General features: G+C 39.5%; 1 protein-coding gene across 3 annotated transcripts in view; it reads right to left on the bottom strand.

Moving 5' to 3' along the window:
• LOC134641320 (spectrin beta chain, non-erythrocytic 4-like) overlaps positions 1-26,991 on the bottom strand; it is a 98,522-nt gene that overhangs the window by 70,781 nt on the left and 750 nt on the right. For all 3 annotated transcript variants that reach the window (XM_063493694.1, XM_063493695.1, XM_063493696.1), the window contains exons 2-13: positions 11,115-11,272; positions 10,479-10,630; positions 9,722-9,895; positions 3,933-4,024; positions 3,706-3,786; positions 3,364-3,479; positions 2,502-2,614; positions 2,032-2,219; positions 1,068-1,185; positions 813-971; positions 421-723; positions 42-192 (exon numbers count right to left, since the gene is read on the bottom strand). In XM_063493694.1, coding sequence (XP_063349764.1) covers positions 42-192; positions 421-723; positions 813-971; positions 1,068-1,185; positions 2,032-2,219; positions 2,502-2,614; positions 3,364-3,479; positions 3,706-3,786; positions 3,933-4,024; positions 9,722-9,895; positions 10,479-10,630; positions 11,115-11,259 — 1,792 coding nt within the window. In that variant the 5' untranslated portion in view covers positions 11,260-11,272. The remainder of the gene's footprint in view (positions 1-41; positions 193-420; positions 724-812; positions 972-1,067; positions 1,186-2,031; positions 2,220-2,501; positions 2,615-3,363; positions 3,480-3,705; positions 3,787-3,932; positions 4,025-9,721; positions 9,896-10,478; positions 10,631-11,114; positions 11,273-26,991) is intronic.

Genomic DNA, 26,991 nt, shown 5'->3' with positions numbered 1-26,991 from the left:
ACTTTCACTGCTACACACAATGTGTGTGTACATGTGTGTACCCTCTATTGTGGTGAACTTGAGTGCAGCAGTGTTGAGCGTCTCAACTCTCTCAGCCTGCACAGTAATATCGGCCTCCTGCAGGCTGTGCTTCTGCAGCAGATCGTCCACCTCCAGTAGATGTTTCCCAAAGTCCCTCGAGAGCAGCTGGACCTGAAAGGAATGAAGCAACGGGAGGGAAGAAAGGCGAGAGAAATTAATGGAAGAAGAAATGATGAAACCAGGGGTTTCAATAATAAATATTGATATCTATGTTTATATACACACATGAAAAAACTAAAGTGTATGTAGGACTCTAGTTACAGAGTTTCTTTTGACCCCAGTACTCATATTTTAGGTGTAGTGCCCTTTTCATTTTACGTCTCTCACGCTCTCTAGTACCTGCATGTCCTCCATCCAGTCAATCATGTACACCATGTCCTGGAAGGTCTTCTGCAAGGCCAGGTTCTTCTCCAGCCGGGTCCTTCTCCCAGCCACCAGCTCCTTCAGCAGACTCCACTGGCCCAGGATATTCTCTTTACGTGCCAAGATACGCCGGATATCGTAGTATCCTTCCACCTCCATCTCTGCGGCGAGTTCCACAACCACGCCAATTCTTTCCTCGTATGAGGCTATGTCTGCCTCGATGGCTTCGTGCTTCTTCATCGCTGCCTCGACTGCCGGTAGGTCATAGCCAAAATTGTCCTGAAGTCAAAGGGGTAAACAAAGAAAGTCGTGATCTTAGATTTAATGAAACAAGTAGCAGGAATACATTGAGACATTTGTCCCCCTACCTGCGATACGAGTCTCTGATTCTCATTGAGCCAGGCTTGCCTCATGGTGGTTTTGTGGTCAAAGCGCTGAGCCAACAGCTCAAGCTTCTCCTGACGAATCAGCTCCTTCCGTAAAGCAACACCTCTCTCGTGCTCTGCCTTCTCCAATCTCTCCCAGGCCTAGATGATAAATGACAATAAACTGATTAACAGTGTTGGAGAAAGGATTAAATGTTGTATATAAAATATAAACAACACAGCTTGTGGGTGTATGACCTTGTTAATGTCTGAGATGAGCTTCCCATCATTAGGCACATAGGGTTTCTGGTTATTGGCTCTGAGTTTGCTTTGGATGGTGAAGAGAAGGACCTCGAGATTACCCTTCTCCTGAAACCTGGATGAGAAGCAGGAAGCTTTAGTTGGTGGGTCAGTGTCACAGTATCACCGTCATCTCAGCAAAAAAAAAATCACTCAAACAGCACGAAAGCTTGTTGACAGACGAGTTTCTGTCTGCTGTCCAGGGTTGTGCTCATTAATTACTCACAGAGAGTCTACATTTAGTCTGAGAACTGTCTTCTATTAAAATATCCACTAATATGTATGCACATCTGCTTTCGTGTCAGTTTCACAAGTCAACAGCTGGCTGTGAGCTGCTTAAGCCACCCAGAGCCTAACAAGGCCTATTGTATCATAGCAAGAGTGTGGACGTGTGTGTGTGTATCTGCTCTGTGGGTATCATTGCTGCTGACAGTACACTCTGAGGTGTCATGAGTCTAGTACTCTGTGCTTTTTCACTGTAAAAAACCCCCAAACATTCAAATGTATAATTTTACAGTTAAGGAAGTGAAATCATCCTGTGAGCAAAAAAGGAGCCAACAAATTCATACGCTGTTTAGGAAAGCTACACTTTAGTAGGAGTCACATAAAATTACACTACTTCATCTAAAATACACAATAACTCTCATGACTAATATAAAGTATAAACTGTCTCTAGCTACTGTTTCACATAATTCTGGCTTCAGACGCTTACAGTCCATCAGGGGAGTAATGTTTCTGACTGACACAGCTACACACATACACAGCAATCTTATTTTTCTCTAATAGGGTGAAACATAAAACGTATATGGTATAAGCACAACAGTATATTTTCACAATACTGGCATAAATTAAATGCATTAATTGGTGTTAAAAAATGACAAAATATGTTAATCTGTTATTTTTAAAGAATCATCAAACTTACTTTATGGGCTTCTCTATAGTGCAGTAGGTGGTGAAAGCCTGCAGCTGCTGCTGTACTCCAGTCAGCGAGTTTGCAAACTTCTGGTTGCTGATGACCGCGATGGTCTTCTCTATCCACTCGAGGAGCTCAGATGCCAGAGCGTCATAGCGGTTAACAATCTTCTCTGCCTCAATGCAGTTGTCTAGCACCTGGTTCAGAGAGAAGAAGAAAGTTGCGAGGAGATTCTGAGAGCAAGATTGAGGTATGAGGCTAACAAAAAAAGGCAGGAATAACCAAGAAACCCTTTAAGAATCATAATATTTAAATTCCTCTAAGATCTGCACGTGCTAGTAAAGTGATATTACAGTAATATTATCTGTTTCAGACTGCCTGCCCTTCAGGTTTTAAAGCAATAGTGGCTCATTCATCTCCTCTCCGATGCTGTCGGTATGCAGGTTTTGTAGGCATATTTGGGAGAGCGTGTGCGTTACCTTGCCAACGCGCTTCCCCTCCACAATAAGAGCCTTCATCTTAGAGAAGTAGTGGTAGTAGGAAACCACGTATGTAATGATGGACTTTTCATCTGGGTTCTCGGTGTTCACATCTGCACAGGAGGGAGGTGATAGAAACGGAAAGATAGAAGAGTTAGCATCACCTTTAAGACTGGCACTCCTTCCTCTTAATATACAAGGATCTGATTGTTTCTAGTATAGATCAGCACCACGGTCACTCGTCCATAAAATTTGAGAGTCTGAGTAAGTCTGAGTAATGGCTCAAGTCTTATTAATACATCAGATATGTGCATGTCTCTCCTGCATAATTCTGAGTTCACTGTAAGACGTGACTGTTTTGGAGAAACTAAAACAATGTGTGGGAAAAAACATGCTTTCAGCTGCCATCTCATGGCCTCACCCTTCCACACAACTCACAGAAGAAGAAAAAAAGCTACATACGTTTAAAAAGCTTTTTTATTGCACACTGGACAAAGTCTGAGCACATTTTCAGCACCCACACATTTTAGAAGCGTTAAACATTTTAAACAGTCCTTACATAGCCTTTATCCTTGTCTTTTTAATCCATCATAAAAAGATTATAATGGAATGAGTATATGCATCTGCCTTTCTGGTAAAAATTGAATGTTAGTTCTAGTTTTGTGTACTGTTACATGCTTCATGTTTTAAAATCAGTTAACTTATAATGTTTGAAAGAAGCTGTGAGAACCTTTGAAGAGTGAGTTAATCTCACGTCTCCCATTTCTGTAAAAAAGAAAAATGTTGTCTATCTTACTGAGTGCAGCAGGTTTTGCACTGTTTTGGATGTTGCAGCATGGAGTGTGGTTTGCATGACTCTCACCCTCAGGGTCCAGGAGTTTCGTGAGGCCCAGGTGCTGCTCAGCGATGTTAAAGGCTTGCTGCAGGTTGTGGGTTGCATTGGATCGTGTCAGCTTGTGGAACTCTATTAGATCAGGTCTGGAGGGCACAACATGAAAAAACAAAAATTTGTGTATGGCTGTGATTTTAAAATTTCATGTCAGTCACACCCGCTTCTCCATGTTTGTTTAAATGTGTGTGTGAATATTTTTCGTCTTTTTGTTGGTAATGTGTTCGCATCTAAAAAAAAGGAGTAAAAACACATGCTAACAGTGAAAACATGGTGAACTTCTAGCTGGTTCTATGCTGTGTACGTGTGTCCTACCTGTGTCTGTGTATTAGGGCATTGAAGGCAAGGCCGTCCCTCCAGCAGGTGGTGAAGTTCTGGATGTTGACTTCAGAGTACCTGCGACATGGAGAAATGCTTTCTAATCTTAAAGAGCTCCAAATTACTCTCACTACATTCTGACTAGATATACAGTATAACACCTAAATGATCATGAAATTTGCAGTTTGAGCTTCTAGTTTCTGTGTTTTTATTTCACTGCTCACCCTGCAGTCTTCATCTGGCACCAAAGCAGCAGCGCATCCTTGGCAGAGCGGGTTTCTCTGTTGTCCTCTGTCTCTATTTTGATCACCTGGATCTGAACAAGAAGAAGGCGAACCAAGAGTTTAGTGTTTTCTGTCTGTCCCTGAGACTCATATAAACACGCTGCTGCTTCATTTTTGGAAGTATAGGTTCACCTTAAAGACTCCACGTCCTTAATTTTCTTTTGTATGTGCACAGTTGTAATGGTGCATTCTCATATTAAACATGGCCAAAGTTTTCCTATGATCCCTATGATGTAAACACTCAGGTCTCTGACAAATGCAGTAATCAGGATATCAGAAGCAGAAAAAGCAGGTTCAAAGTGATGACGGCCCTAAAGGAGAAGAGCTACAACAGTTTGCCTCCCTTTGGCCCAGTACAAGAATCATGCAAAGCTACTCTAGCCAAGGCTCACTGAACATTTGTTGCTGTGTTCTGGAGTAGTTCAGTGGGTTGAGCAAGAAATCTATATGCCAAAATACCACTGTGGGGTCCCAGGTTCAATTCTGCTCCCGGCCATTTTATGTGCATTAGCCCTTCTGCACTCTCTTCCTGTCATAGCAAAAAAGTCAAACAAATCAGAATTTAGCAAAATGGATTCACTTTAATAAAAGTAAATCAAGCTGTAAACAATCAAAAATGCTTTTGAGTGGCCACCAGTTAACCTGATTACAAACTCAATGAATGGATGTGCAAAATGTATTGTACTGTATGTGTATTGTAATTATAGAGGATGAAAAAGTTAATAAAGGAGTTAAATCTGCCTTAAATCTGCTGGTTAGCTTATTTCTTGTCCACCTGCAGCTCTACCTCTGATATTTTAAATTAACTTTATGGACACAACTAAGCAGTGAATAAATAAAATGTTCAAGATGTCAGGTGACAAAGCATGTTTGCAAGAAACGAAATGGAGCAAAGGTCTGAGCCCCGACTTTATTCCCGAATCCTGAAAAAGAAACAGCAAAGCAAGAAAAACTACAAGCAAAGGAACAAAGAGAAATATGACATGAGGCAGGGATTTGGGTGTTAAAACACACGGCTCTGTGTGCCTCCTGAGGACAACACGCTGGCCGTTACAACGCCTGATGATAGGAGACAGTGACAGCCATTCAACCAATCACATCACAGTGACATGATCCAAGGTAATTGGGGACATGGCACCCTGGAATCAGCTGCTACCCAAGTCATTAGCCACAACACTGCGCATACGCATACACACACACACACACACACACACACACACACACACACACACACACACACACACACACACACACACACACACTCAACCTTTTTAGTGATTTGTCTGTTGTGATGTAAACTGTGTCTCAATAGTCTGCTTTCTTCTCTAAAAAGGTACTAGAAAGTAAGAAAACACTTATTATCCTTAATATTTCATGCTAAAGATAATATGATTTATAAATTCACATTGAATGTATAAAACATTAGAGCCTATATACCTGCAAACTGTGTCAAATATCATCAGTCAATACCTGAATCTGCATATATGGCCTTTTTATGACAATAAGTTATTATAAAAAGGTAAAAGATGGTCAATAAGTCTTGGATCAGATACAGTGCCAGTGTGTAAGCTAAGCAGAAAAGCACTGCACACAGTACAATGCCACTCAGCCAACCATATACAGCAACACAACTGAAGTGACAGCAAATAATAAGAGTTTGTTATTATTTGCGTATGGCTCTGTAAATACGGTAGCTTTACCTCTTCCTTCGCCTGTCAGTCCTCTCCCTTCTTTACTGCTTTTCCCTCCCTCTCTCTTTCTGCCTGTGTACAGTTACTGCAGTGGTCTGGCTCTACCTGCTGACTGGGCAAAGCAAACTCTCACTTTCACTGCTGGGGAAAAGGCGGAGATGAGAGCAGAAAAAGTGCAAGAGGAAACGATAACTCAAAGCTACCGTGACAACAGAAACCTCAGCTAACCCTGGACCGTTCACAGGCCTGCTGACGTTACTCTTAGCACCTAAATGTTTGATTAAATCACCTTAATCCTCATCATTTTAATATGAAAATGAAAGATTAAGTTTAGCTTGTTTTCCTTTTTTTCCAAGTTTAAGACTCCATGTGTGTCTGTTTTTCTTATCTTAAAGACACTTGAGTTTAGAAAAGCAAACCCTAAAGGTTCATGGCAATATTTATTTCCTGCATCTTATTTTGAGGCCACTGATAACGGATGGCTTTCTTGGCTTTAAGCTAAAAATGAAAATTGAGAAGAGACAGTCAGAAAAGGAACTTAAAATGTGGGTGAACTCTAGGAAAAGTGTTCTTATTTAAACATGACTAAAAGAAGAGCAATTTTAGAGACATAAATACCGCCTGACACTGGTTTACTTATTACTTTGTAAGTACTGTCAAACTGTTTAATAAATTCATTCATTTTTCATTTTTGCTTCCTGTGAACGTTAAACTTTATTGCTGTGGCTCCTCGGAGTTCAGGTTTTTGTCTTTGTTTTGCTTTTTTTTCCCCTATTGACCTTAAGCAGCTTTTTGTCTGGTTGTCCTACAACTTAAACATGAAGAAGAAGTGTGATAAACTTTACATTATCTTGCAATAACCTTTCTGATTTTATTATTCTAACTGTGACCATAACCATGTGTGAGGTCGTCAAGCTCTGAACTTTGATTTCTTCCAAAACGAGATAGTAAAAAATGTCATGAAACAGTGTGCGATGCTCTTGAGAGCTTTTACTTTGAAAAGACTACAGAGGAATTCAACATAGCCTCTGACTGGATTGTTGTTAGTGAGTTAGGTTGACACATAACTTGTGAGGAAGTGAATCAGAAGTACCGTAGCCACTGAGAAAATAACTGTTTCTCTCCTAACATTTTAATTTCAAGTAACATAACAGTTCAATTATTTGCATGTTGTTTTATTTCATTGTTTTATCCATACAGCACTCATCTTCCATATATCTGTATGCACAGCTGCTCCTGGAAAACGAGGAAGATGTACAAAACAAACCTTTAAAGTCTTTACAAGTTATGATTGTGACTGTATCAAAACTCTTGGACCTAGTTTCTTCAGAAGTGTAGCCTTTTCTTCTGGTTATTGGAGCACAGGTGCTACACCTCAAATATGAAACATGAAGAAATATGTATTTCTAAACCCTGGTTCTCGCCCTGATTTTAATGTGTGTTAATTATTAAGTTAAGGGAACAACCAGCGCTTATTTATCGGAACATCTCTGCTCACCGCTTCCCATCAGCCAGCTATTCTTTCCCTATATGAGTACTTGTCTCATAATTAGACACAAACACACACACACACACACACACACACACTGCTGAACAACAGTCTTCTGCACTACTCTCCGTTCTCAGCACATGCAAAATTGAAGAGGTCATCGGCTGGTGGCTCATGGGAGCAGGAGAACGGGACAACAGCCGAGCTCACGGCTAATAGTGGGAAATCTAGCAGACAGCTAACACTATAGTAGCCTAAACTGTACAGATTCAGCTGGTCGGGTATATTCAGAAAGCACAAACAAATACATCAGGAGTAAGGAGTAAGTCTACTGAACAAATTAGCTAATAAATATGAGCTAAATTTTCGTGAAAAATACTTCTCTCTGTGATTTAGCATATGCAACGTTCACGTGACCCTCTCATAACCTTGTTGTGTCTGTGATCTTCACAGCATGGCAAAATAAACAGGACAAGGTAATGAAGCTAGGCAACGTAGAATGGCACCGTACGAGAGTCCTGCATGTCCACATGCTGCAAGACAATTTCTGTTTTTTTTCCTTTTGTATTATTATTGTGATGGTTGAATTCACATAGGAGCTAAAAAACAAAAAATGCATTTACAGCAATATATCTTTAATTCTCAACATCAAAATTTCATTTTTATATGTCATGTTGTAAAATAAACTTATACAACTATATCTGGCTCATGTGAAATGTGACATAATTCACATTTCACATAGACTGATATAAGTGAAATGAGAAATCCTTATAAACAGCCTGATTTGATGGTTAAATTAACAGTTTTGCCAAGAAGCACTCAGACAGCACAAACCTCTGCCAAAGCAGCTCCCTCTCTGCACTGTATTTACTTTTAAGGGAACATTATTATATTTCATATATATTCATTTTGTCTTCTTTGTTCTTTTTAAACATACAAACAACAGTGCAGTAAAATCATTATGCAGTAGTAAGTGTTGGATAATTGGTATGGATTTGTAAAATACAACGTGAATATCTTGAGTTGATTGCAAAAAATTATACTACAGTTTCTAAAAAACTAAGCTGCTCGTTCTCCTTCTCATGACAGTGCTTTTTTTTGAAGATATAATGCATTTTGGGGTCAATTTGAACATACAAGTTCCATTTGTTGTTTTAACCATTTTTAAAGATGAAGGGATTTTATGAAGGTTTGGTTTTATCTGATGTTAAACAAGGTCAGAGGTCCAAAGCGACATTTAGAATCCCCATATATAACTCCCAATATTCCTATATGTTGTCAATACAAAAAAATTGCACTAAGAAACATAGTTTTAATGTTTAGCTCTATGTAGCATTATTATCACTTTAACCTTCAGATCAATTTATTGACCTTCAAGGAGTGGACAGACGTCAAATGTCACATGATATTTTTAATCTTTATATGGTACTGTCGACATGTTGACAGTACACACCACACTTATTAGAAACATAGTTTCGAAGTTATGAGGCTTTTTCGTCAATTTGTAACCAAGAAATCATTAAGTTGACCTTGGAGACCTTGTTGGATGTTAGGCAAATTAGTTAATGGATTGCTAACATGACCCCCTATCTCTACACCCCTACAAATTTTATCAGAATTCTTTCAAAAGGTCATGTTAGCACTTACAGATAGGATGACATGCACGTATGTAAACGCTACCAAAAACACAACCATCACGCGGTAATAATCAGCGTACAACAACACACTTATTGATTTCTGTATTTGCAGATTTCTGTATCAGTGAGCTGTCTTGCACACAGTGAACGTTGATCCTCTCTGTCTCATGAGCATGGCCTGCAGAGGGTTGCACACGCTGCAAGATAATTCTGTTAGCAGTGCTGGCAAATGTGCTTTGTGGTGGGTAGCCAGGTCTAGCATGACAATACTCAGTCCCAGGAGAAAAGCTGATAGGCGACTGTGCACCATGAATGTTACAGAGGCATCAGAATAATGTAATGTAAGCAGTGTGAGCTAATGCCACGCTGTAGCACTGAAGCAATATAAAGAGAAGCCATAGATTTCTGCTGTACTTACAGGGAAGAAGGTGATCCTGTATCACTGCTGCTGAGGCCTGGAACCCTGTGTGTGAGTGTGTGCATGTGTGTGGTATGTACATGCCAGAGGGTGTGCGATGAGACAGATGAAAGCCGGCTCAGGTAAGGTAGATAAAACAGTGTGCCCGTGTGTCCTTGCTGAAGAGCAGACTGGAAGGCGACTGCTACCGGTCAGACACTGAGTGACATTAAGGCTTCATCCACTAAACACGGCTGTCGCTGTCGCACACTGGTGACGCAGCGCATGTGACAGCCTTCCCCAAACCACCAAGAGATAAACGATGCACTGCTGATCACAGCAACTTTGCACAGCAAGTTTCCGCAAAACCAGCATTCAAATATTACATCCGTAAAGAAACACTTCATATCCTGGAGTAGAATAAAAGCCCCTTTTCTCTATACAGTGACAAAGTTGGCTCATCACATGTCCAGGCCGCTGAAATCTGTCATGATGAATCTGTGTTTTAAATTTACCTGAAAGCGAAGGATGATGGTCCAGATAAGGCCCAGGGTGAGGCGATGGTTTCCGTCCACAATGTCATGGGAACCGACGTTTTCCAGGTGAACCCTCTGCTCTTTAAGAAACTGCAGTGCTTTGTCGACGTTCTCCAGGCAGTGGATCCGCATTCGACCTCGTGTGGGCCTCGGCTGTGGCAGGAAAAAGAGTTTGAGTACTTGTAATAAGATAACTGTTATTATTGACATACTACATGCGGGACTATAGCAAACATTGTTCAAATAATAACAAAGACAGTCAAAAGGTTGGATTTAACTTAAATTTTACTTTTAGAAATGACAGAAGTAAAAACCACTGGGGAGAATCTGGGAATATTTTTAGTATAGGGGCAAGTCCTTTCTTACAACTGCCCCCATTGTGAAATAAAGGAAAACTTAAGGAGACATCATATACCAGGCAAAGTGGTAACTGACTGGTAACAAACAGACAGACAAACAAAGACAGAACTGATTACATGCTCCCTCCTTTCAAGTGGAAAATAACCAGAAAAGGGCTTTCTGCAGAGCCAAAGACCCTGGACACTACGGGTCCTATGATTTTTTTTTAAATGTTCTAATCTGTGAAGTTTACAGACCCCCTTCAAATTTCTTTATTCAATTTTGTAAAAGTCCGTCAATGAGGGCAAATATTCAGTCAAAATGAAATCAGTCAGGAAGAAACTGACAGAATGAACAAAAAAGAAGTTTACAAAACTAAAATCATGACGGTTCCTACCAGCAGCTCTCCACTGAGGACCTCCAGCAGTCTGGTGAGCATGTATCCATCCCTCAGGTCATTGTAAAGGTCAGATATGCGACAGGACACCCTGGCTAGATGAGAGTTAACCCACTTTGTAAAAGTCTTCTTTTGCACTGCATCTCGTTCATCTGAGGGAAATTAAGAAAGACATTTTAAGTTAAAGGAACAGATACAATAATATCAGCTTTATATGTGAAATGATTAGATCGGAATCACTTCAAATGGCCCTGAAAGACTCTTTAAAAAGCAACCTTTTGTTGCTTTCAGCTGCACGCACACTCATTCTTGCCCCTTGCCTGACAAAGTCGATCTAATACTTTATGAAATATTTTCTTCAAATACCTAAAATACAAGGTGCACATAATTCACTATTAAACAGTTAAAAGTTGAAAAATCTAAAAATATAAAGCACTTTGAAGCAACTGTTGTTGTGACTGGGTGCTATATAAATTCCATTTAATTAAACTGCATTTGATTAATTGTTTAAAAATGCCCTGAAAGTAGGTATTATTCATTTTGTATATGAACACACAATACGGTAAAATGTCTGCAGTGTCTGTACTTGTGTAAATGTGAGTAAGCATGTGCACTGATCTGCTTGTGACCTCTGACCTGCCAGGGCCTTGATGCGGGAGCACTCGAACAGTTTGGAGCTGGTACACTCTGTCTCCCAGAAGCCAGAGCTGATTGGTCGGTTGTTGTTGTTAAGCTGGCGCTGGGCTTCCGCGTTGTCCAGGTCTGGAGAGGCATTAGCCATCGCGCCCGACGCCCTGCGAAAAATCAAATACTGTCAAAATATCTGATATCAGCCTGTGTGTGAAGTACAGGATGTGATAAAGTCTTCCTGGTAACATATAAAAATTTAATTAAAAAAATCATCTGTACAGTCATGCTTGATGAAATAGGTTTTGAATGAGCCAATATAAATATCAGTGGATTTGCTTTAATGCGCTACTCACATACAAAAATACATATATATGTATGTGAGCACACTGGCACGTGCAGAGGAGAGAAAAAGAAGTGGCAAAGACAAGTGCCATTGCTCCATCCCCACAGGTGAAAAGCCTTTCGCACCTGATAATTAAACTCTCACTGACTTCACACGTCCTTATTAGATATCTCTTAACCCTTATTCAACCGCACAAGTTTAGCCACTGAAGCAAATTCAGACCCAAAATTCACAGTTTAATAAGGAGACTTCTGCAGAAATAAGGAGTCAATAGGTCCTTTCCTGTTCATGAATGATGCAGTACCTGTCCTTGGCATCAAAGCATTTTACAATAGCAAAGCTTAAAATAGACTTAAAATGATTTGGGCATCTCATCTCTTCAGCCCATACCTTTGACAGCTGAAAGCAGAGACATAAAAATAGCTTCTAAACCTCTGCATGAAATCACACTGTGCCGGCTGAGAGTTAAGAAACAGAAACATTCGAAACAAACAACAATGAAAAACCTCCTGTTCAATTTTCTGATATTCATCAGCTTCAGCTGCATTCATTTGAAGAGCTCACAGAGATGTTTGATATCAGTTAGAGGCTTCAATTAAAATTAAAATGAAACCTTAACAGTGAGCGCTGGATAATGTGGTGTAAATAGTGTGCTTCGAGCAATGCACGGTTCGATTCGTGGCACTCATGACAGAATTCAGAGCACACACATAAAAATCAGCAGACTGGGTGAAAACTTAAACGCCTCTCTGCTAGAACAGCTTGGAGGTTCTGAAATAAAAATTTGGGTTTTCCAAATTAAGGCACCAAAAAAATGGTACCGTCTGTTTCAGCCTTCTTCATACACACCCTCTTCAAATTTTTTAAATGTTTTTTTTTTTTTTTACATATAAAGGATGTGTCATGCAAAAATAGATGGTACCTCCTGTCTTTTCCTGAATTTGACAGTTTGTTGTTTTCAGAGTGTGTGTGTGTGTGTGTGTGTGTACACATGTTTAGACATCTTTGTGAGGACACGAAATTGATATGCTACTATACTTGTGGGGACCAAAATGCCCGTCCCCACAGGTTTGAAGGCATTTTTGGAGGCTCAAAACGTGGTTTTAGTGTCAGGATTAAAATTAGGTTATGGTTAGGTTTAGGCTGAAGGTTAAGAGTTTGCATTGATTTTTAATGGTTAGGCTTAGGGTAGGAACTGGTCAGATGGACTGGTCTGACAATTTCAGAAAGTGCTGATCTGCTGAGATCTTCCCACACAAACCATCTCCACAGTTTACGGAAAGCGGTTTAAGAAAGAGAAAATATCTAATGAGTAGATACCATAGGTCAGAGGCAAATTGCCAGACTACTTCAAGCTGTCAGGAAGGCAACAATAGTTTAAATAACCACATGTTACAACCAAGGTATGGAGAAGAGGGACTCTGAACACACAACACACTGACCCTTTAAACTGAACAAGAAACTGAGGCTACAATTTATACTCACCAAACGATATAAAGAATGTTGCCTGGTCTGAGTCTCTGTTTCTGTGACATTCAGATGGTAGGGCCAGTCTTTAGCACAAACAACATGAAAGGATGGATCCATCCTATCTTGTATCAGCGATTCAGGCTGGTGCTGGTGTGTGGGGATATAATCTTGGCAAACTTTGGGCCCCTTGGTACCATCTGAACAGGTTTTGTGATCATAGTGTGCCCATCCTCTGCAGGATAGCACACCATGTCACAAAGCTCAAATCATCTTTCTTGAACATGACAGTGAGTTCACTGTATGGGCTCTACAGTCAGCTGATCTATGCATCACTGTGTGATGCTATTATGCCAACATGGACCTCATTAAGTCTTTCAGGAATGTGTCCAGCACCTTACTGAACCTCCACAGTGAAGAATTAAGGCAGCTCTTAATTCTTCATGTTATTAGCCACATGCCAGGTGTACCCAATAAAGTGACCAGGGATTGTACGTATCACAACAGGCATTAGAAATATAAAAGCTTGTGTTGGTAATGATGTATAGAGCAGTGCACTGGACATTAAATAAATCATAAATATTTTAGATGCACATTGGGAATCTAATAAGAATTCCCAGGTAAATACACCACATTCATCATTAGTTTCTCATGTTCTCACTCTTTGTGTTACACACACACGATGAATGGAAAATACATGCAATGGTTTCTCTTGGTGAGGAGCAGATGTGCCCACGGATATAAAAGATGCCATTTGGTGCTCTTCTCCAAGGCTGCTAACAAAGAGGAGGGAGGGGGAAGAATACATGTTTGTTTCCATGGCCGGCCCCACTGGGAATCAAACCCATAGCCTACTGAGCTTTTACACACGTGGGTTCGAGGGGAAAGACTGATGATAGAAATGTAAGAAATATATTCTCTGTATATTTATCCAGGGTGCTTCTTTTGTCATACACTTATTTCTCTTTAAACTTCTTAAAAAGATAGAAAGTGATGCATTCTTAGTGTTTAAAAAACTGCGGGCTCCTTTTTGTGGCTACATTGTTTCAGTATGGTTGTTTTTTTAGCAGATACAGCAGTATGTTTGGTGGTCATCCTTCAGCATCCTAAAATCATTGGCCTTTCCAGTGTGCACTCATTAAAACCCCTGTCCTTGAAATGCCTCACAAGATAACACAGAATGAAAAATGTTCTCCCCCCTTTCCCCTCCCAGTCCCCTCCCCCATTTCTCCCTATACCCTTCTTTCAACACATAGGAAGAATTCACCCAACAGTTACATGCCCTGAATTTGTATTGTTACTTTTTAGTTAATGTTAGTAACACTGTACTCACCCATTAAGTTCAATTTATGCGACTGAAGATTTCAAGTAAATAAAAAGTCAAATAAGCATTCGATGCTACTGTTAAGGAAGGTTTCTCTGAAATTTTTTGCCTCAGACTTTTTCCCTTTTCTCTGTAATCTCTTTTTCCTCTCCTCATCTGGCCCCTTTTCCTGGCCTCCCCCTCCCTCTGCAACAAAAGCCCAAGCTCACGGTTGTCACTATACCTAAACCACTGGAAAAACAACATAGCCATATCGAGTAAATGTCAGCGTGCCCTGCAAGACAGAAAGAGAAGAAGTAGCTGTGCACATGCACTTAGCTGTCCTCCCTGGAGAGGATAAATATTATAGAGCTTTCTATCTGGTGATGATGCAGAAAGAGGACTGCAGTGAAATCCAACAAAGTGAAGCCTACAGTAAATCAGATACATTTATAGGTAACCCGAGTGAATGAAAAGACAACAATACAAAATGTTCTTTTCAATTAACTTTAACCTTTAAATAACAAAATACTAATAGAATTGTTTTGGAAATGTAAAAAAAAAAGAGATAAAATTAAGCCCAACCTTTCAATAGATACATCTTCTCTACTTTATACAGTGCATTTTATTCCTCAACTCATATTTATCTAAAAAAAAAAAAATACAATTTGTGAGAAAAAAATCATGAAAATGCTGTATTCTTTGAACATTTGGATACTTCTAATGAAGTATTTATTTATTTACTTATAATATATTGCCAGGTTTATTCTGTTTTCAAAGAAGAACAAATGAGTCAAATGCATATGTTTACATTTATACTACAATAATTAAACAGTTGAGTTGCAAAGGTCATTGCTACTACAGTCCTTCCAAGCTCTTGCATGACTGCTGAATATTAGTGCAAATTGATGGCTCGGGAAAAAAGACTTTTCTTTTTTCTCGACACCAAAGCGCGACCTTTCCTCTTAAACATCCCTAAAACACGGGCTCTCCCTTTATGGCCGCACTAAGAACATCACGCAGCAGTCTATTTTGTGATTAGTTTTCAGATGAGTGGCAGCTGATGGTGTGATCTCAGATGTTGTAAATGAGCTAGCCCCTTGTTTAATGTCCCTAAATCCCTGTACAGTTTTCACTCTAATCCCCCGTGTGGACTAAAGTCACTCGCCAGCATTTTCCTTCAGAACGTGTGAGAGCCACCTTTGAGGTTGGCTGCAGAGTCCCACCATGCTCTGTACTGACTGATATTGCAAGCCATGAAGCCAGCAGGCTCATGTGAATGTTTAGACAGAAACACCCCAGAAAGAACTAGGAGTACTAACATGGGAACCTTCACTGAGAAATATGTGTGGCCAGACTGATGTAATGTCTATAAAGCAACAGAAGAGGCCTGCAGGTGAATCCTGCAAAACAAAAACAAATATTAGAGCATGCATCGAGGTTTCTCTTTTCTAAAATGGGCTTTTGGGGGAGGTGACGGTGGAATGACTGGCCCACTTTCTGTTCAAACCACTAAGGGGAAGCGAGAATTTCAAGACGTGTATCTGCACAAAAGAGCTCCAATGTCTAACATGTCAATAGTTTATCTTTTGATTTCAGTTCGGAGCTCCACAAACAACCAGCAGAGTCAGCCAGATTAAGTTCTCCACAACTGTGCTGCCATTGTATCTCATTAAGGCTCAGAAGTAACAACACATAACAGATGTTAGCGAAATCTGCTTACGTTTGTGTATCGGATTTTTAAATCGCCACATATTAGTTTCGGTCTGAAAAAAAAAACTTATTCAGCTAGGCTCTGATTTTAAATCACCTCTATCACCGCATTAGGTACTTTCATGCAATCAAAAAAATAGTGTTGTTGTTTCTGTTTCATATCTAGCTCGTTTATGAAGTAGGCCAAGTTTCTTTCAAAGATGTTTGCTTTCTAAGTGCCTCCTTAGCTTGTGGCACCATGCTAGCATTAGCCAAGTCCTCCTGAGAGACGACCCACTTTGACCGAGGGCTGCCAACATCCACAGTCCAGCTAAAAGCTAAAAGACATGTAACTTAAGATAAATTTTCTTCAGATGGTGGATCATCCAACAAGCTTTCCCCCTTATTAACCTCTTGTTGTGTCTTTCTCTCGTAATTCTTACCATTTGATGATGACTAAATGAAGCTGGTTGTCAAAATTATTCTGTATCATAACTGTGTTAGTTTACCTGCGGTGGAAGTTTAAAACCTCTTTAGTCGATGACGACTGCAGGAAAAACCCTGTAACCAATGTTCCCTCTAAGCTGCGTGCGTGCGCAATTGGTCTCTGCGCACAGAAAAAAAAATCTAACCTGAATTGAAATTAAAATTAATACTTAAACAATTCTGTTTTGCAGTGTTAGTCAGTAAGTGACTGGCTGCTCCCGTATGGGATTAGAACGATTCCACCTTATCCCATAGTCCAGCCAATAATGCGATTCACATTCGTATATCTGCAGCTAATCAACGTGGTTGACAGGCTATGACAGCGTCCTTATGTGCCAACACCGGTGTTTTAGCTGGCAAAGCGGCGTGGCTGATGTGGAGTGAAGCCACGTTAATGACAACGTGTACAACCATTGGAGATGTGAGCAGGACAGACGGAACGACTGACGGAAGTGTGGACTTTATACCAGTTTTTAAATTGTGTTGATAGGCCACGTAAAACCAGAATTATGATAAAAATATGCAATGTTTGGTTTTCTTTCTGAATACTATCGTTGTTTATATTTACTGCGGGAAGAAACAGTAAAAACTGCGTTTTATAAGGAAAACGCTCGAAAGCGCTCTCCACCTGTGAGCAAAAACAAAACCAAAAAACCCCCGCCCTTTCCTATTGGTGGAAAAATGTACCATGTGGACCAATCAAAAAATGATATGGCAACAAGGCATTTAGTTGTTTAGGAAGGGGGAAGTTTTAGGAGTGACGGCGGTGTTTTGAGATGTGAGAGATTTGCGACGTTTAGCGCAAATCTTGTGTAGTTAGTGTGTAGTGTAGTCAATAGTTATGTTGTGTGTGTCAGAACAATGAGCTGCTGAATGTTACAGGTGTTACAGGAGTGATACATCTCCTGTTGTCAGGCCTGCAGGTATCAGGCTGTTGTTCTCCTTTATCTCATAGTGGACAGAAATTATTTTTTGGAGTGGCACAAATAATTTGTGTGGCATCAAATTTGATGCAGAACAGCTGATTGTTCTGTAAATAGTTTGACATGTTTATTTAAAAAACGCCTTGGCTGCATTTTTAGGTAAACAGCTGCAAAACACTTTGTTGTTTGCATAACTCAGTTACTTTTTTTGAAGAAGTAACTATATAATTAATTACCCAACATTGGTCATTATATACTGTATTTTGCAGACAGAGAGTTACAGGACTCTCCCAGACCACAGACTCATACTCATAATACAAGTCAGAGCTTTATATAATAAACAAAAATAAAAAAAGAAAGTTGTGTTTTCAAAATTGGAGTTCAAGTTATTTTTACTTCCAATAGTGTTAACATACTACACAGGTCATGAACAAGATTTTTTTTTTTACATTTTCATTGTAAGTGGGCTAAAGCAGTTAATTAAAAGTAGTCTAACATAAATGTAAATGCTGTAATTTGATTAATTTAATAAACCATGTAACTTGGATGGATTCGATGCTGGTGTGACCACAGTGCACACATCTGATGTTGCTCACAGTGGTCCAAGGGACCGCTCAGGGAGTTTGTGTGTTCACTCAGACACATGAAAAATTAGAGGGAACATCGCCTGTAACTGTATATTTTTGTAAGGTGATAAAACAAACTGAAATACGGATTAAAGCCGGTAATTGGATTACAGAGGAGAAACAAAAGCTGAATCACAACAAAAGTCCGCATCAGTCAAACTGCTGCTGACTGCTGCATCTGCGTGTGTGTGTGCGCGCGCACGCGTGCCCTCTATTCTCCTTGCCTTGTTCCTTGCCGAACCTCAACCACCTGGTGTCCTAAAATCAATCAAATCAAACACAAGGCTGCTCTGATGTGTGTGGTGTGTGTGTGTGTGTTATCACCCTTATTCTAATAATCAGACTCAGCTGTTCAGGAATCAGTCAGCCGTAGGCAGTCTCACACACACACACTGCTGGCTATCTGTTTTATGCTCTGTTTCGACACACTGAACACAGCCTGCAGGAAAGTTTAAAAAAAAAATGTGACCGCAAACTTTCATCTGTATTCATACTTGTGTAACACTAAATTCATTTTGGGGATTTTAACTCCCCAAAAAAGCTGAGGTGCCTACTGTGGAGTGTACATGCAAACATGCACGTGTTACTACTTGTCCTAAGTCCACAGGCAGCAATCCTGTGCTTCACTTGAATGAGAATCAACAGTCATGTATGATAACGTGACCTGATTCTGTGCTGTCTGTAGGTATGAATGTGAGCATGAATGGTTATCTGTCTCTTTATGTTAGCCCTGTGATGGACTGGCGACATGTCCAGGGTGTACCCCGCCTCATATACAGCAACAGCTGGGTTAGGCTCCAGCCACCCCCTGACCATGAATTAGATAAGTGGTTAAGAATGATTTAATAAATGACTGACTGTGTCACAGAAATGGGAAAAATACCACTGTGGGCAGTAAGCTAGAAGGATCACCACCCCCCTTTCTTTGTCTGTATGAAGTATAAAATCAAAAAGCAGAACAAGCTCACAAGCAGGAGAGACAAAGAAAACAGCTTTATTATTACTTCTGACATCTGTTGTTTTTCTGCTGTAATACATTTTAGCGCTCAAGTCAGATGCTGTTTGCAGATCTTCATCAACTATTGATGTAGACTCCATCGACATCTCTCTACATCACTGCATATTAAATATTTTTGTCACCTGTTTTTTTTTAAAGCTGCTTTTTGTGCTTCTTTGACTATGACACAACTCAGAATATGTTATGGTTTAATGGTTTTACTAACCACTATATTAAGAACACTTTAACTACCAGGAGTGTCGTGATAACATCAGATGCTACTGGACAAACAGAAGACACATTTAAACTACTACAGCTTCAAAATAGTTCTGAAAATAATGAAAATCGAATCAGAACAAGTGCCAATGTTGCCTGGTGAAGTTAGCATGTCACAAGTCCATCATAATTACGCACAGTCATGTCCCAGCAGGTGCAGAACAGTCAGATGAACCTGGTGGATCCTGAACAGTTGATACTGATCAGGGCTGGTGAGCTTCAAAATGAAAGTGCTGAGTAATACTGCTGATGATCTTTCATTCAGCCACATAAATACAAAACACCTCCAAATGTTTTATTCTGTGAAGGCGACGACAGAAGCGAGTCCACCACAGTGTTTCACACTGCATTCAGCGCATATGCAGACATCTATTAATCTGACCGCACTGGTAATTCAGCAAATATAATTTCAGTAGTTTAAAAAAACTGTTAAAAACAACAAACTTGGACCAGAAAGTTTTGATTATTAAAATCAAAAACACAGATTCAGAACGGGGATCTTGCTCTGATGTTTATGTTGAACTCTCGGGGTTACAGAGTTCGTAGGGGGCAGCTGTGCCAACACCGAAAGATCAAACCTTTAAACAGCAGCGTCCTCTCTGAACTCTCCATGGTGTTGGAAGAAAGAGCATGAATTGCATCTGTGGCCGTGTGTTCTCTTTGACATCTTCCATATATTGTTAAACCCCAGTAGATGCAGTGGAAAACCGCACAAATAAAACCAAACACTGTCATATTTACATATGGAACCTGATAATATGAAAGAAGTTATACAAAATAAAACATTCATGTTTGGTAAATTTTTACTGCTTAAATAATTTGTTACAGAGTGACATGTCCTATTTTATTTTGTAAATATTTTTATATTAAAATATGATATTATTTCTTTCCAATGTCAAGATCTGCCTGTTTCACAGTAAACTAAATTATCTCAGTAAGTCACCTTGAACTTGGCAACCTGTGATGATAATACTGAAACAAATTAAATTAGCACTGGTAAAGACAGGACAGCAAAAATGGGAACTTTGCCCAGAGATATCTTCTCATCTCTCACTTTTAGGAGAGAATCTAGATCATATGAAGCTTTTCTGTTTTTCTCCAGGTGGACCTGAACCCTATATCACTGTGGTTTATAGGACAGCATCTAAAAGGAAATGTTCTACATCCAGGGTGGCCATCTCTGTTTCTCCCCAGGTGGTTTGAGTGTGTTTGTGTGACTGTGTTTCAGCTCATTCGTGACTCTTTCAGCTGTTCTCTTTACTTTGAGGTTTTATCATCCAGACTCGTATCTGTCAGTCTTATTGACATGGGTATGAGAGATTGTGTCTCAGCTTTTCCTGTACATTTAAACAAGCTTTTGAACATTAACCCTTAATCGGTTATTTTAAGACATGCCTGTCACATTTCAGTTGATTTTTTTTGCTTAATCAATAGCCTAGAATCCACAGCTAATCATTAGGGCTGTTTGAGTAGAGCAGAAATGAAAACCACAATTAATTTGGTCAATATTGAGATTATGATTTTTAATACAACTGCTCGTAGAATTTCAAGACATGTGTATCTGCACAAAAGAGCTCCAATGTCTAAGGTGTCATTAGTTTATCTTTTGATTGCAGTTTTTACTTAATTTTTGCCCATTTGCAGCATTTAGACTGATCATGAAATCTGCAGGGTTTTTTTTTTTTTACTTTATTTCAACCAGATTCAATATCAGCCGATATTAGTTCTTTACAGACTTACTGATGTTAGCAACTGCTCGTAGAGTACATTTTCTTGAACTTTCATCCAAAAATAAAAAAGAAAGATTTTGAATTAAACCCTCCACAGCCTGGTAGTCGGTAAATTTAGAGAGTACCAAAAGCAAAGTTAGAACCAAGCACAATAATCATATAATCTCAGAGATTTTGTTTTGATAATCACTGGAAGCCAAAATTGTAACTGAAGCTTAAAATCTGACTAAATGCACAGGCATATTATCCCATTAAAACAAAAACATAAGCCGAATATCTACACATTTGAAACTGCATTCTTTTTGACAAAAAAAAACTCTAAATGGATTTATTCTGCTCACTTCCAGCTCCATTTTCTTTCTTTCTTTTTTTTGCTTTTAAAGTAGCACTGCGTGGTTCACAGTTTTCCTGCACTAAGCCTCGATGCATCCACCGCTGTCTGAAACATGCAGTTTTAGCTCCCCTCCCTTTAAGATGACTTTCTTCTGACTGGCTTAAAAAGCAGGTGGGAGGGGCTTCTGTGTCCACAGCCAGACTCGTGTGCCTGAGATGACCATATTTGGAATATCTGCGCTCATTGACCACATTTTATTTATTTTTTTAATTTTTACAAATGTCGGAACCTGAGTTTTTGGCTTACAGAAACTACTTGAAAATTTGTTCAACTTTATTATAAACTTCCATTATTGTTACAATATATGGCCATGGTAAAGAGACAGCACAACTCTTTTATGTTCTAGGGTTTTACATATCAAGATACAAATAAAAATAATCTCACAAAGTCGACCATGACTTAGTTTGTCACACACTGTTTCAGGCCGGATATGTAAAACCTTGGAATTTAAATAGGATTCAAAATAGGACTTACTTTCTTTTTACCACAATTTTTATATACACACAAAAAACAAGTTGTTTGAAGTTTACTTTAAACAATGTATTATTGGTCAGAGTTATCATTCATAAGTTTCCTGTTGCTTTGTTATTCAGGGATCATCTAATAGTGTAATTACTACTGCATGTCTACATCCATACGTGTGTGAGAGTGCAGAAATGTCAGTCGTTACATCTTCTCCTCTAAACCACTCAGCGTTATTATGGCCTTCTCTCACTAGCTATGGTGTTGAAGTGAGCCACTACAATAAATCACAGTTTCACCAGCGGTGCAATGTAAACACCCCCACGCCCCTCTCCCCGCCTCCCTGCTCTCTCCTTTTATTATCCTTCACACTTTTGCAACTGTCCTCTATCTATTCCCACCGCTCCCTGCGTCCTAACCTCTCATCCTCTTTGTCTGGCTTCCACAACTTGTGTTTTGGCAATTAGTATCTGACACTGATGCCTCCAAACTAACTAAAGAATGACCATAGTCTAAATGCTAACCATCCGGTGTCCTTGAAACAAACACTTAACCCTGAAATGCTGCATTGAAGCTGTTCCGTCATCAATGGTAATGTACAGCATGCAGTGACCACAGAATGATGGTAACGTGAACGAGTGCTAATATAAACTGTGTGACTGTGGAGCTGAAAGAAGAGCTGATGGATCCCATGAGCTTCTCTGGGTCGAATGTTTATCCCATCATTACTAGTCTGTAAATTATATATAAGTTTAATTAAGTCTACTTCCAGTTTCAGTCACGTATTCCAAAACCAGGACAAGAGTTTAAATGTCATTGTACTTTTTAAACTTTACCACTTAGTTGAGTCTTGAGTGTAATTTTACAGCCATCTGTAAAACTTGGTGGAGGCACTGATCTTTAACATTACTGAAGCAGTGTGAGATCACCTTGACAGAAAACAGAACAAAAGGCAGCCAGCATCCAAAGAAGAACCTAGATTGTCCTTCCAGAAGCCAGGAGAACTATTTCTAAAGACTACATAAAGAACTGACAAGAAAGCTGACAACTTATTTCCCATTTTCCTTGGAAGACATAAAGAAATATGGGATGGCTCTAGCATCTACTGCCCACCACTGTTCTCTTTTATACCATTATACTTTTTTACTGTCTTTTTTCCCATCTTTCCCAATGCATGTGTAACAGGGGCACCAACCAGTCCTATCATATGTACCCACAATGCAGTTTAACAAAGCTAGTTTAACCCAGCTAGCTGCCTGTGACTCCTCTGATCATATAAAATAGGATGATAGCTCATGATGTTCTCCTCCATTCTGATGTTGATAAAAAAAAAAGAAATGTCTATAGTGTTCTTGTTCATCTACTGCAAATATGTGGCTCATTGTGATTTTAACAGTTTTGGAAGGGGGGGGTTAAGTTATATCAGGCACTTGCTGCACACATATATAGTGGAACAAATCAAAACTGCAATATTAATTTACATGGGTACATTTTCCACAGAGCCTGTCGGTACTTTTCTCTTTGCAGTGGATGACAGAAACTTCATAAACTTCATACTAATTCATATTCACGCTACATTTCTACCTCAGATCTTGCGTATGGATCAATATGGCTCCCATGCAATGATGAATTCTCCAGTCAGCAATTTCTTCTCTTCATATTACTCCACCAGTGATCCAAGAATAGCTTAAAGTACCTCACGGATGCAGGACTGTCCATCTCGTTTAGAAGATAGAAGATAGAAGTTAAATTTAGAGATAGAGAGAATGAGGGAGAGACAAATATATAACCAGACGAGGTGAGAAGACAATAAACTAGAAAGATGAAAATAAAGTGTGATATTGTGGAATATAGATGTTAGAGAGATAAAGGAAGGAAAATATGGAAACAGAGAAGTGAAATAGAAAGACATTGGGAAAATAAAGAAACTGATCTGAGACAGATATAGGGGCATATCACCAGAAAGATGAGTCGAGTAAGACAGAGAGACAGCTGCCAGTGTTAATCAGTCAGCGGCAGCAGCTCTGTGTCTCTAAGGCTTAATCTGGACCAGACCCTCAGTGCACCCCCTCCCCCCTTTTCTTTAGTCTTCATCAATATCGTCACATACACATCATTTGGGGACATTAATCACAGCCTCTGCTAGCTCGCTGATATCCCATCTGCCTACTGACAATTGTGAGGAGAATGCTCGGTTACTAAAACGTCTAAAGATTGATTAAGTGATTAAGTGTCAGACTTTGGAGGGTTTGAGAAAAGCTCAAGACGCCACATTATTCTCCATTAAAACATAACTTTGTCAGAAAACGCCAAAGTTAAAGATATTACAAGACGCGACTGTCTCATATCAGTGCATATGTTCTGTTTTTACAGTTTTACAAACATTATTTTATCAGTATGAAAGAACATCCTATCAACCACTGCCAATAAAATCAATTTTCTGTGTGATCACAGCCATCAAATCAACTGGAAGCAAAATGTGAACGTGTTCATGTTGAACGTGAACATGTGAACAGAGTGAACTCATTCTACCAATTGTAGTAGCTAAATCGCACTAATTCAGCCGTCTGTACAGGAGCTTAGGTCATCAATGATGGCTTGTTTAAGCTCAGATTGGATTTAAATGCCTATTGTAAACACTACTGTCTTTTAATACTATTACATTAACCCTGAAATTAAATAATAGCACTCACCTGTGCTTTAAAGATTAAGAATTTCTTGTCCCTTATCCCCATGTTGGTAGAATTGTTGAGTCATTGTCTTATATTTCTGTTTGTATGTTCTTGTTTTTACTATTGATCTAACTCAGTTTACTTGTTTTATGCAAAGACTGTAGTTAAAAGATGATGCCACCCATTCATTAGTGAAGTCGAAAGCTATGACTTGAGGATTTGTTGGTGTTTCTACGTGCGAAGGGTGAATCATGATGCTCCTTTCTGAAACCTAGAATAGCCAAAATTGACAAAATGGACCTCGTCTTTTACTTATTATAACCTGAAATGAGCGACTGAGCCCATAACCCTATGGCAAAAATGTTTACAGAGGTCACGTTTAAGGTAAGATGTTTTTTCGTTTTCCTTTTTCTGTAAACCTGGAAGTTTTTTTGCAGCCACAGGAATCAAGAGGAAGCCAGGAACTTTCACATTTGGCTTCGCTTTTCAGACCCGGAAGCTACGTCCATCTTTTATGCTCTCTGAGTGTTAAAGTGCTGGTGGAAAACTGGGACATGTGAGCTTTCAGAGCATTCATGTGTTATTTCAAATAGGAAAAATGTTTGCTGCCTCGTGACTATAACAGATACATAGCAGTTATAGAGTCAGTGCAATAGCTTGTAAATGTTAATTTAAAGTTTATAGCCACAACTACATTTGGACATTTTTCTGCCAGTGAGTGCACGGTTGCAGATGATAGAATGCTGACACTCAGCCTTATTTCCCTCTGTAATTTCATATTTTCTATACAATTTTCATTCTTTTGCTGCAGTCAGGTTTCTGTTATTGATCTGTGTACAAACTCAAATGTGTAGCAATAATGTTCTACAGCTCTTACATTAACATTTAACAGTGAACCGAACATTGAACATTTAATCCAATCTAACTTTACGTTTGACTGTCATTCTGACCCAAACATGACCTCAGGTTTAATCCCAAACTTTATCCACACTGATATTACCTGACAAAATATATGGAATCTGGATCATTCTTTGAGGGAGTGATGCTGTCTCTCTTTCTCTCCTTCACACTCACTCACACACACGCACACACAAGATCCTTCACTGTGACGTCACACAGTACGCACTTTACACACTGCACTGAGTCACTTTGAGTCACTTCACCTCAGCACAGTGAACCCGCATCTGTAAGCAAGGGCAGCAACCACACCCAAATTCTGAGTCGGCAAGAACACACCTCTTAAAACAGTGACCTTGTGGTCTGATAAACAACAGAGAGCTTCAGTGTCCTAAAGATGCTGTTGATCATCCAGAGAAGACAGGAACAACAAGAAGACTAATTCTATCTAGCTGAGAAACACCATAAATGTATACAATATATATTCACACTGCTGTGCAAAGATTTTAGACATGGTGTTCAAATATGATTCCATCGTACAATACAAACGTGGAAGCAAGCTCGCTCTGCAGCAAACAAAGTCCCCAAAACATTCAGCCGAGCACAAAAAGAACAAGTTGTGCCCCCAGTCACTGATCCCAGCCATGAAGTCTGAAGTCTAGGGTTACGGGGGTTGTTGGGAATAGACACAGGAACCACGATAAGTCCTCTTGGATGATTGGAACAATCCCCCAACAAGTCCCTGAAGAAACCTGAACAACCTGTGCCATTTTAAAGATAAAGTGTTTTTAAATATTTAAAATACATGAAGTAATCTTGCTTACCACCACATGTTTTGTTCACTTTGAAATGGTATCTAGCTGGGTTCAAACTGTTAAACTTTTTTATTACATGAGTGACACAAGACAAACTGAAATACCAATAAATGCAATGGATTCAGGTTATAGAAACCTGCTGAGCACTACATGTGGTATGAAAAGGTTCACAGTACTGTGCGCAACATAAACCCACTGAGAGACACTGGAGTAAGGGGCTCAAATGGGTCCAAAAAAGTCAGAAAACTTACAGTAAGTACCGTTAGCGGTTTGGTATTAATGATTAAATGAATTCAGATAACCGCATACCTCTGTTCACTTCTTCCCTCTTCTTTTATTCATGTTGTTGAGTACAGTCACAAAGTAGAGATAACCAACTAACTCCCACCTGCATGCAAACTTCAGATCAAGACAGAAAGGACAAACAATGGCCCGTGACATGTCTCCGTGCACAACAGGGGTTGTAGTCACTTTTTATTGCAGCAGTGATCAAACAGACATTAGACTGGCTGCACTGCATCTCCTACTTGTGTTGCTGAAGCAGTGCATGCTGCTTCAGGCCTTGTCAAACTAAAGCATGAATTGAGTCAATCTACAACCACCCCTTCCAAGACAGAAAAATCCCTCCAGGATTTGGGAAGAAAGGTGCAGAAAAGCGAGAGTAATGTAAAGTCACATAACGAGACCACAGGCACATTTTAACTTCCTACTAAAATACTGCATAGAGCATTACTGTCGATATTTATTCTTGTGAAGTTCTGCTGCAGTGTGCATACGGGTACAGTGTGCAGTCTGTAGCT

Source organism: Pelmatolapia mariae, linkage group LG14 (genome assembly GCF_036321145.2).
Source record: "Pelmatolapia mariae isolate MD_Pm_ZW linkage group LG14, Pm_UMD_F_2, whole genome shotgun sequence".
Taxonomy (NCBI): Eukaryota; Metazoa; Chordata; class Actinopteri; order Cichliformes; family Cichlidae; genus Pelmatolapia; species Pelmatolapia mariae.
The sequence above is the reverse complement of the archived record's forward strand: the minus strand, read 5'-3'. Positions and strand labels throughout refer to the sequence as shown.